This window comes from Cimex lectularius, unplaced genomic scaffold (assembly GCF_000648675.2).
Source record: "Cimex lectularius strain Harlan isolate CLEC.00 unplaced genomic scaffold, Clec_2.1 scaffold55, whole genome shotgun sequence".
NCBI classification, from domain to species: domain Eukaryota; kingdom Metazoa; phylum Arthropoda; class Insecta; order Hemiptera; family Cimicidae; genus Cimex; species Cimex lectularius.
The window spans coordinates 1,248,186-1,260,104 of record NW_019392647.1 but is presented as its reverse complement, the minus strand read 5'-3'; the positions used below and the strand labels follow the sequence as shown (position 1 = coordinate 1,260,104).

Below are 11,919 nucleotides of genomic sequence, written 5' to 3'. Positions count from 1 at the left end.
AAACGCAGTATTAGAACTTTCTTTGGCTAGGCCATCCGCCTTTTCATTGCCATGGTGTCCTTTATGTGCTGGTATCCAAGTAAGGGTTACCTTGTTCTCAAACCTGAAAGAGATCCTATTGATAAGATCTATAGTTTCCTCCACCAGTCGTGAGGTTGACAAATCTTTTTGTAATGCCCTAAGACTAGCCTGACCGTCAGAAAAGATTTTAATATATTTTCCCATAATTTTATTTTCCATAAGTGTTCTACAAACACATTGATGGCCCATATTTCTGCCTGAAAAACGGAGGTGTTATTGCCAAGAGGGGAGGAGATGCTGATTCCTAATTTTGGTATGTAGATTCCTGCACCACTCCCTCTACCTTTGATAAGTGAACTATCTGTGTAGCAGTCTATACGATGGTCATCATCCAGACTATAATCATAATCACAAGGGGTGACTACCTGAAAGTGCTTTTTCCCCGAAGGGGTTTTAATCTTTTTATCAATTATAATAGTCATATATAATTCTGCTTGCTAATTTAAAGCAATAAAAGGTGGAGAGAAAAAATTATGTTGGTAAGAATGGCTGATGGACTGCAATGACCGATAAATTAAGAGAAAAAAATTGTTGATAAAATCGAGGGCCAGGAAGAAAATGAGCAGAAAAGAAAGAATAATAATGATTTTATTGCGAATAGGCCACACCAGTATAACACATATCATAATAATAATATTTTGGTCGACACAGAGAAAAAAAAGAACAAAAGAAAAAAAAAGAAAAAAAGAGAAAAATTGAACATTAAATAATTATTACAATTGATAATTTAATTTTTAATAATTACATTAATTACTAACAAACATTATAAACCATAATTTTTGTTCTTCGTTTAATTTACAATAAGTGTAGATTTATAAATTATTTGGGCCAGCAATTTAGAATTAAAAGCTTTAAAATAATCAAAAATTAAATTCTAACATTAACTCTTGGCGATAGTGCCAAGTGTGGCGCACATATTTGATTAAATTTTTGTAATCATTAAGCAACAAATCAATAAGATGTGTCTTATTCAATTTAGCAAAATTTAGATGCAGAAGCCAAATATTTTGCAATAAAATGCACTATGTCTTCTTTTACCTGGTCATTGCAAAATGAACAAATTACATTTTCTCTAGCCCAAAAACCATTGATATAAAGCAGATCTCTTAGTCTAGGGCTACTATTTTGGAAATCAGGATGTTTCAAGAGTTTAAAGGTGTAGTTAAAATGAAGTTTGAGGTTATATAAAAATAACGGGTCAACTTTAGTCTCTAAATAAATCATAAAATTCGGGGTGGTTCTGGGAAGGGCAAATAACTTTCTAATGAAAAAACATTGGGTTTTTTCAAGCTGTTTACATTTTGCACAGCTCCAGACTTGTGAGGCGTAACAAAGTATTGAGTGGCAAACGAGTTGAACAGACTGAATTTCACTTGAAGAGAAATAAAATTTTGAGAAATTAAGTCGTGCCATAAACAGTTCAGAACCTGTTTTGTTGTAGATGCTTTATTATTGATATGATAATTGAAAGACAGATGAGGGGATAACGTTACACTGAGATATTTATTCCTTAACAATTTCAATATTTTTTAATCGAAAAAAAAATCAATCTTTAGCAGCCAGCCTTCCACCCCTCCTAAATACCATGATCTTCGATTTACTCAGATTAACCGATAAATTCCATTGAAGACAGTAGGATTCCAAAAGTTTTATATTCCTTCAGAGACTGGCGGCGTTGTCGGCAATGAGAACAATATCATCAGCATACATTAGAACTTTAATCAATGTATGGCCGATTCTGACACCTGAATCTAAAGGTCATCTAAAGGTCATCTAAAAATAATGAGAACAGAAGTGGACTCAGCACACAGCCTTGCCTTACCCTCTAGTTCACACGAAACCACTCCGAAATACCTTCTTTCCCACGTACTGCAGACTGAGAACATGAATATAGAGACCTTATAACATTTATGAATTTGGTTGTTACACCAATATTAAAAAGTTTTAAAACAAGTGCTTTTATGTCCACTCGGTCAAACGCTACCTGAAAATCTTTTTTTTTTCTTTCGAGGAAACGGAGTTTAATAATATTTATCAGCACAAAGAGATTGTCATTGTCAAAATGTTTGAAATTCAGACAATAAATGATTATTAGATACATAAGTTTCAAGACGCAGCAATAATGGACCAGAAAATACCTTAGCAATTGTATCTATATAAGAGATACACCAGTTGGCAACCAAGTTGATATCTCCGTGCTTGAAGAGAGGAAAAATAACTGACCGGCTGAAAGAAGCGGAGGTAACACCTGTTTTGTAAACAAAATTAAAAAATGCAATAATTTTTCTTAAAAAATATCGGGTGCAAATTTATAGAACTCATAACATACCCTGTCATAACCAGAAGCTTTGCCATTCTTTAAACTGCTGTTGCTGTGCTACTAAAGTGGTACACCCACTGATCCATTAAACTATTGGATCTGCAGACCATTTTTTTTTTTTTTGAAGTGGTTCACTTGTTTCCAAAATTCTTTCAGCTTGTTTATTTGCTTTAATTTTCTAGCCGTAGAAGTAAGGAAATCCCTTGTTTTAGCTGCACAAATACTTTTGTGCTCATTAATGGAGTTCTTGTAGGCCAATTGGATGTAGGTAGATTTAGTTTGGCGAAACAAATTTAAAAGTCTAAAAGACCGATTTCTCGCATGGAAAATTTACAGTCAAACCATGGTTGTTTTCTTTCAAATCTTGTAACTGAAGATTTGGATTCGGAGACGGGGTAAGCTTTTTTTACAGTTGCCACTAAAGCGAGTATCTTTGAGGATCCACAAAAAGAAACATCTTAAAGTCTTCAATTAAATGCATGCACTGTAACAGAACACAGCAGAGTTCAATCACTGACGAGCCAATATTCCCCACAAAAGTGAACTCACCTTTGAAGTCACCGGGAAATCTGCTATTTAAAACAATCAACTCAAGATCATCACAGATATCTAAAAACATTTTACCTGTCTCATTTCTAACTGTGTCTTTTGAATACCCTGAATACCATCAAACTTAGATTAGGAAGATATTAGTTGGACTATTTATTTTTAAAACTGATTTGCCATTTTTGATGATGTCCATGTCAAGCATGATGTAGGATTCATAGTTGAGTTTAGGTGTCTTAATTGTTAAAATCTTGTGCTTGAGGATGTTATGCTTATCCTGAAAAGTCAAAAGTCATAGTGATCTCAAATCCACTTATCCGTTGAGGTTTGTAAGAAGGAGTTTTACGGTGTATTTAAGAAAACCACAAGTTTTGTTAATTGATTTATTGCATGTGGGTATTATTCAAATACATGGACATTTGATTTGTTTATTATAGGAAAAACACTTTTTTTAAATTAAAACGAAAACAAAGTCTTATTATTGAAATATAACACTAAAACTATGCCTTGATATCTACTGTAGTATTTATTTGTGTATTTATTTGTGAATTAAAGTATCTAGAGAAATGCTTAGATTTTAAGTATTTTTATCACTTAAAAGTTAGTATCAAAGTCTAGGAGATTTATGAAATATATACAATATATGACTATTTTCTAGACATGCAAAAACTACAACTAGTTAGACTTCCTTACAAATATGGAAAATTTGTGAATTCCATTTACACTAAATTCAGGTACTCTAAATTTACATAGAGAAAAATGTAAAAGAGAATAAATATAAAAATACTGTATTATACCTTTATCTAAGAGAAATGTACAAATTACTGAATAGAAAAAACACAGTCTAATTTCCAATTTTTATTTATACATTTTCTTTTTATACTAATATTTATGAAAGATTTTTTCTTAGTTTCTACAAAAAAAATCACATTTTTGTAAATATATTGAATATTAAAATATTCATTGTCATAATAAAAAAAATAATAATTAAGAAAGAAAATGACGGGATCAAATATCTATATTGCCCATCCTAAATTTACCCGTTTTGGATCACTTTTGGCATTTAATTATTTACCTTGGAAAGCTCAACTCGTCCTATTTCATTGTCGCTCCTTCAGCCTGAAGTTGGCCGGTGATTTGGGAGCAAGAAGAAATTCAAATTCGAGCCTCAACTCGCCGTCAAACTCTATTTCAAACTGCCTTACAGTCTGGAAAAAATGTTTAAATTAGCCCAACACCAAGTTAAAACACTAAAGAGTCAATTTACCTGTGCAAGAACAACCTGAAGTTCAAGTTCAACAAACCTCTTTCCGGGGCACATCCTTCTTCCTACGCCAAACGGCACGACTAGGAACGGATGGGAATGGCCTGAACATGAGGAGTCTTTGCCAAGCCACCTTTCGGGCATAAAAGTTTTGGCGTTCTTGAAGTTCGACTCTTCTAAGCAGGCCAGCCAAGTATGACAAAGCACAACAGACTACAACATACAAGAATTATTATTAATTTTTATTGTATGAATTTAATTTAATAATCAGCGAAATAAAATTTATTTGTGTTGAAAAAATTTATAAATCACTGTAAATAAATTTGTAAAAATGCAACTTTTATTTATACAGAATTAGGCAACACAATTTGATTGAAGTATAAAATTAAAAAATTTGTGTAAGAAGGGAGTTCAAAATAAGTATTAATAAAATATTTTAGTCTTAATATACATAATACTTTTTTTTGTACAGAATTATGGTAGTTCTTATATTTTTTCTAAATTTATTAAGGTTTAATTATAAAATTAAAAATAAAATCATGACAGCTGTATCACATGGTTAAATAAAATCTGGAAAGCTATTGTCTAGGCCTTTGGATAGTATTATTTTCTCCAGAAGGCAAGTGGAAAAGGACTTATTATTTCAAAGTTTTTTCTTCTAAAATAAACAATAAACAGTTGTCACATCTGTAAGTGAACATTAGTTAATTTTAACGGAACATATTTTTGTTGGAAAATAACAGTTGTTCCATTTAGTGATGTTAAAATTTAGACAAATTTAAAAAATGTATGCTTCGATTTGATTAATTGTAGTCAGCTGAAGTTTAGTCGGAACTTCGCAGGAAAAAATAAAGGATGTATCCGAAAGAGCTGAAGAAGAAAGTGAACAACATCACGAAGAAGTACCCGAGGAACTTCTTCAGGAGTGTGTTCCTGTTCTTGTTTGCGATCAGGCTGTCCCGGGAATTAACGGGGATAACAGTCTTCCCAGAAAAAGCATGCTAGTTTTTACACCAAATTTTCATTGGTGAGTCATTTTAAAATTGTAAAAACAAAACAACAAATATTTTTTGATTGTGCGAATTTTCAGACTCACCCCTGGTTGAAGATGGTAACCACTCAGTTCCATGTCTGTTTCAAGGATGCGCGCCACACATGGCGCTGTGGGGAGTATTCTAAATAAAAATATTAATAAATTTGGATTGAATTTTGATTAAATTGTTGTTTTTTGTACCTGAATGCTTCCATGATGCAAGCTCTGAGATAATGAGCCTCTTTTAAAGTGTGAAGATCCAGAGCTGAACCATTTGGAGCAAGCTGGTTAACCTCCTCGTAAAGTTTCTCTTGGCAGTGCTTATTCTTTGCAATGAGATAAAGCAGAAATACTAGTGTATTGCCAAGCTAAAAAAATAATATTTTTTGTTAAAATATAGAGAAGAGAGGAAGAATTTTTAAAAATAAAAAATATATACTGTTTTAATCCCTGCTGCAATAAAATCAATAATTCCAGCCTTTTTATCCCTTAAATCTAGTCCTTCAGCTTTCAATATTGCCATGAACACACTCCTCATTGCATCTATGTCGCAAGTATCTTGTTCTAGTTTTTCCGCATTTTCAACCATTTCAGATATTATACTGAAAAAGAATAGTTTCGGATAAAAATTAATTTTGAATAATTATACAAGTTTATTTTGTCAGTACATAAACATTCCTTTTTATAAAAATATACAGTTGATAAAAACTCACTCGTAAATTGTATCTTCACTACTCATGAATTTTTTATAAGCGGGTGTCGGGAAAATTTTCCAGAAAGGCAGTCCAAAGAAAGTGTCCCTCGAGGCGCAAAACTGGTCTTTGACTGCTTCGGCCAGTTTTTTGGCGAGTGGGCTCACATCGGCATCCAGAAACCCAAGCCTTTTTCCAAGTATCAACGTACACGTACCTATGTACATTAAACTTATTACAAGTCTGAATAGCTTGTATACCATCTTACTTACTCTCGAGTCCCATTCTGCATGCGAGTTCATCAAATCCCTTGATAAGCCCAGTGCCCTCTTCCCTTGAATGAAGCAGGAGCTGGTTAAAGTCGTCAGCGACGCTGTTCAACTCTGGGAAGAATCTGTTCATCGTCCTCGCTGAAGTCAGTTCTGGGGTGAGCAGGCTTCGCAGCTTCTGCCAAGATTCACCTTGTCTTCAAATTAAAAATAAGTTAAACATGGAGTAACAGTTAAAAATTAAAAACAAAAATAATTAAAACTGTTTATTGTTGGTTTATTATTATTAAAAGATAGTCTAACTAACTTGAGTTTAATTGCGATGATGAGGACTGCTATTGATAAGAAAAGACTATAATTAAATGTCAAGGATATAAGTAGGCTGAGGCAAGGTGCTGTCCAAGTACTGAAGAGGTGAAAAGACAAAATCAACCTGACAGATTAAGCCTGCAAGGGTGGTCCACACTGGCCAAAATGATCATTAACAAACAAAATACAGATTTATCAGACCCCATGAAGAAATCTCAGAATTCATTTGCACATAAATTATGTTTATTAATATTTATATGTATTTATAAATGTTATATATTTAATATTTTAAATGTTTATTACATTTGCCCATTGGTACTAAATATCATCCAGAGTCTTGTGGAACTGAGATTGTCAAAAATTTAAAAAGCAAACATATACAGGAAAAAAACAACAAGTTTTTTTAATACAAGTACTTACTCATTAATAATACCGAGATTAGTGTAGCGGTCTGGCCTGGAAGCCCTGTAGAAGGCGATGACTTCTGTCGGTGGACGCATCGGGTATCGGCTGACATGGCGCAGAACTTTCTCAATGTCTGCTCCGTCCATGATGCTGATGACTGGGTAGTTCCAAATCGCTTCTTCCCTCACGATCCGGCCATATCTTTTGAACAGCTCTGCAAAATCAAAAGAGAAAATTATTAATAATAAAAAAATTAGATCTCAATGGAAATTGATTTTATTTACCTTGGTAGGCCTCGTGGATTTTAGTCAGTTTGAATTTACCGTAGTAGATCCATCTAGTTCCGATGATTGGAAGGGCTTTGGGCCCAGGGACGTCTTTTATCGTCAAGGGCTTTGTTGTTCGCACACCTTTAAAAAAAAGAAAATTTAAACATATAGATATAATATTTTAAATAATGAAACGGTAAGCTGTTGAAAATAATTTGTTAAGATGTAGTTCAAGTTTTTTGTATTCGTATTCTAATGAGTTGTGCTAATTTTTGTCTGTTTAATGCCACACTTGGTTGATGGTTTTTCCTTGTCATCTCTCTGAGTCTGCCCTATCTCGCTGCTCTTTGTTACATCTCAACCGGTTGGATAAATTTTAAAAATAAAATACAACAAATGCGTTCAAGAGTGTTAAATATAGAAATGTGAACAGCAACGATTTAGCATTACCTTTTAGACAAGAAATAAAAGGTTTTTTGCAATTATGTTTGTTAAATGACTGATGGTGGTTTGATTAAAAAAATGAACGACTCTTGTCAGCTTTTTCTCACTATGTTAACACTAAAATATTAATTATTAGACTATGAAAACGTTGACGAATAGTGCTTTAAAACGTCCAAAGACCGAGATTGCTTAAAAAATAAGACGAAAAGAGTCTTCATTAACAATGATCAATTTTTCTGATCCTTCGTGATTTCGGTAGATTTTCTCAAGTTTAAACAGTCACCAATGTCTTTAAGCATGTAGGCCGAATGAGGCAAAAAACGAGATCAAGGACCATTTCGCTCAAACGATTTGGTATATCCAAAGCTACATCAGTTTACCTTTTAGCTGTAGTAGCAGATTGTAAATATTTTCCGGTTTCATTATAACTTAAAGCTTTTAAGCAGTCAAAAGTAAAGTTAAAAATTTAGTTTCAATGATGGTAAGACCAAATCAAGCGGACCAAATATGATTTCGTTTAAATCGTTTAAACAGTCTAATGTTATACCAGTTTGTACGTAGTAATTTTTCAATCCTTCCTGGTTTCGTTCTTTCTTAACAATTTGAAACAGCAACAAGTATATTTAAAAATATAGCGCTTAATGAGCGAGATTAAACGAACCAAAAATATAATTTAATTCGAACAATTTGATTTGTCCGGTGTTACACAAATTTTTATTCAACTTTGTTGTTGGACTAGGAGGTTTTCAATCCTTTTTGGTTTTGTTATTTATTTTCGATTTTAAATAGCAACAAGTATATTTATAAATATAGGCTCAATGATGAAAAGAGCGAGTTTAAGCGGACCAAATATAAGATTTTCTATAATCTGGTGCTACATCAATTTAAAACTATCAATTAATTCGACTTCTTTACACGAATAGTAGGAGCTTCCTGTTTTCGTTTTTGGGTTTCAATCGGTCAAAAGTATGTTTGAAAAATGTAAACCTAATGATCGTAAGAGCGAGATTAAGCGAATCAAATATGGCGTTTGTATCATAATAAGTTTGTACATCTATGTACTACATTAGTTTATATTCAACTTTTTAGTTAAAGTAGTACTTTGAAACTCTTTCTGGTTTCATTTTTTTTGGGGTGGTTTCAAGAAGCCAAAAGTACGTTTAAAAATAGTGGCTCTATATTTCTGATCTATTTGAAACAGTAACAAGTATATTTTAAAAAAATGTAGGCTTAATTATAGCGAGATTAAACGGACAAAATATGATTTCATTGGAATGATTTGATTTGTCTATTGCTACACTAGCTTAGCTAGTATCGAACTTAGTAATTGAAATAGGAGCTTTTCGATCTTTCCTGATTTCGTTATTTCTTATCTATTTGAAACAGCAACAAGTATATTTAAAAAAAAAGTAGGCCTAATTACGCATAGAGCGAGAATAAACAGACAAAATAAGATTACGTTCGAACGATTTGGTTTGTCCAGTGTTACACCAGTTTTTTAACTTTTTACCAAGTCGGACCGTAACGAGCGATATCAAGCGGACCAAATTTGATTTTTTGTATAATAGGATTGTCTGGTGTTATATCATTTTATAACTATGTATTTATTTCATGAATTGTGTAACTTTCTAGGTACAGTAGCATCTTCCTGGTTTCGTTATTTTTTCATTTGTAAACAGCTACAAATATATTGACAAACTATAAGCTCAATGATGGAAAGAGCGAGATTAAGCGGACCAAAAATAGATTTGTCTGGTGATACTATAGTTGATAACTATACGCATGTAAAGAAGAAATTCTCAAAATTACATAGGACGAGGCGAATAAATAACTGAAATTTTTATATTGCTTTCACCGTTCTGTAATTCGACTTTTTTATTGTAACATTTTAGGAGGATTTTTTACTGATAATTTTTGTACCAAATTTTAAATAGACTTCTAAATATACCGTACATAAACCAGTTTTACTACTTGGTAGGGGGGTCCCCAGCTTTCAAGTCTGATGATGTGAAAAAAAAGAACTTCATACGACGACTGGAACCCGGCAGAGTTTATATATAGTTTTCATTATGCAAATATTCTATTGCCAAGTACACAATGTAAGTTTCGTAAGTTTAAGTTTTTTTATCACCCAGGGTTTCACAATTTTTCAACTGATTCAGGGTTCAGATCGGGTTTTATGGCTGGTTCCATTTAAAAAACTTTTTTGGTTGACGTGTTTCTGAACGATTGGCCAGTCGAATTTCAAATGCAATAGATGTCGCTGAAAGTGTCATCGTAAGTATGATTTTTCAAAGCTGATTATAAGCCTAAATCAGTAGCGAATTTATTATTGCTCACTCTTGAGTTCAAATAAGAAGCAAATTGCCATGTCATAAATATTTACCTTTGTTGCTAAAGCAGCGGACGAAAAGCTCGGTCTTTATTGTCGATCATTCCAGCAAATGTTCCAGCATTAGTGATTTACAATGCATCATCAGCCTAATGGGGCTTCGTGTGCTGGCTTCCGAGAAAAGCCCAAAAAAGGGTGCCGGGCCCGATTGACGGCATACCGTTACTTGTCAACACAATAGATTACGCCTTGAGTGGTGCATTACCGTAAGGTATTACCGTAGGGACATTTTTCAAATTCCCGGTAACCAAAGGGGACTGGCCGGGGCTGTAATATACACGGTGACCGATTGGTACATGTTGTGGCAATGGGTGGTCTGCCTGTTGATAGACCAATATTGTTACTAATGGACTCTTAAGTATTATCTTCAAGTACTCTTTATTTTTAACGTTGTAGTTTATCAACCAGCAATCAAAAATGAGGAAATAGCCTGTGTACAACAGCAGCCCGTTTATTTTCGCTGTTTTACATTAGAATGTGACAGAAAGTAAAATTTTGTTAAATATTTTGAAAAACAAAGAGATGAGAAATCGTTTGTGCTCTTTAAACAACAGAAAAAATAGAAAATTATCCTGTTTAAACAATTGGGCAAATAATCATTGAAACATCACTGGTCCGTCTAGTTTCGTTGTTGGTGTAGACTCAAACCAGCTAAAGGATTTAAAATCTAAACTTTCCCTGAATCCCTTTTACCCAATTTATGCAACAACATTCAACAGATTGTAATCAAAATTTCTGATCCTATTGTTCTCACTTTTTTTACGCTAGAATGTGAAAGGAAATACAATTAAATTTATCAAAAACCAAAAATGAGAGAAATTGTTTGTACTCTTTAAACATGGAATAGTACGAAATAATTTTGTTTAAATGCTAAAACAACAAATTACTGTAAAATCTCTGGTCTGGTTTAGCTGTTGGCGTAGTCTCAAACTAGATCAACTCAACTATGGATTTGAACCATATTTAAAAAAATCGCTTTTGGGAAAATCGATGGTCGGTTTCTTCTCGCTATTTTGTTGGATCAAACAACTGAAAGAGAAAAAGAAAAAACAATTTGTGGTTTATTTTTGTAATCAAAATCTTTGGTTGGTCCGGTTGTTTTTTTGAACACGTATGAACTTATATTTGAAAACAATAACAGTACGGCATTATATTGTACCTAAATTTTAACCTTTGACTATGATGAAGAGGTGGTCCGTCTATTCTCGCTGTTTTACTCCAGTTTTGAAGGAAAAAAAACAGCCGGACATAAATCTGGGAAAATGTAAAATTGTGTGTACGATTGGCGTAAATCTATCCGGTCCGTTTTTTCTCGCTCTTTTCTTGGCACCAAACGAGTAAAAAAACAAAATCATGGAAAAAATTCAAATTTTCGACTATACACCGGCTGAATAACCTTGCTTGAATAACCGTAAATTTGGTCAGCAGTGGTCCGCTTATTCTCGCTGTTTTATAGAACCACATGTTTTGCTTAAGAAAAAAAACAGTACAGAATTACATTTTTCTCAAAGTTTGCAACCGTCGTAAATTGATTGGTTAGATCAAAATTCTTTGTAAAAAAATCCATGGACCGGTTGGTCTCGCTGTTGGATGAATTTAGCCCTAATAAACCTCAACTTTATAACCGGGCATTAATATAATTCAACTATTATTCAAACGATATAGGAGATGATACTGCATAATTAAAAAAACTATTAAATCATTGAAATTCACCCATGGGTCCGCTTAATTTCGCCATTTCTGTACAAGCAAGACTAAATAGTAACTTCAATATCGCTAACAGTAAATGGGCTAATATTATTTTTTTTTAAATGACAATTAATTAGTTGCTTTTTATTCTACCATGAACGAATTGGCCATGGATATCAGCAAAAGCAATGGTCCGCATAATTTCG

The 11,919-nt window shown here is 33.0% G+C and overlaps 1 protein-coding gene and 2 long non-coding RNA genes across 4 annotated transcripts in view; 1 reads left to right on the top strand and 2 right to left on the bottom strand.

The window, feature by feature from the left end:
- Positions 1-2,104: 2,104 nt before the first annotated feature.
- Positions 2,105-3,257, bottom strand: LOC106668185. The gene is made up of 3 exons (XR_002910993.1): positions 2,951-3,257; positions 2,411-2,885; positions 2,105-2,329 (listed from the first exon to the last, which is right to left on the bottom strand). It is a non-coding gene; the product is annotated as an uncharacterized LOC106668185 (long non-coding RNA).
- A 462-nt stretch (positions 3,258-3,719) lies between these two features.
- The window catches only part of LOC106668127 (ecdysone 20-monooxygenase), a 40,916-nt gene continuing 32,716 nt past the window's right edge, over positions 3,720-11,919 (bottom strand). For both annotated transcript variants that reach the window (XM_014396593.2, XM_014396592.2), the window contains 9 exons: positions 7,204-7,329; positions 6,935-7,133; positions 6,209-6,402; positions 5,958-6,153; positions 5,684-5,846; positions 5,446-5,612; positions 5,308-5,386; positions 4,215-4,424; positions 3,720-4,155 (listed from right to left, as the gene is read on the bottom strand). In XM_014396593.2, coding sequence (XP_014252079.1) covers positions 4,048-4,155; positions 4,215-4,424; positions 5,308-5,386; positions 5,446-5,612; positions 5,684-5,846; positions 5,958-6,153; positions 6,209-6,402; positions 6,935-7,133; positions 7,204-7,329 — 1,442 coding nt within the window. In that variant the 3' untranslated portion in view covers positions 3,720-4,047. The remainder of the gene's footprint in view (positions 4,156-4,214; positions 4,425-5,307; positions 5,387-5,445; positions 5,613-5,683; positions 5,847-5,957; positions 6,154-6,208; positions 6,403-6,934; positions 7,134-7,203; positions 7,330-11,919) is intronic.
- On the top strand, positions 4,922-5,431 carry LOC106668133. Its single transcript, XR_001340707.2, has 2 exons — positions 4,922-5,238; positions 5,302-5,431. It is a non-coding gene; the product is annotated as an uncharacterized LOC106668133 (long non-coding RNA).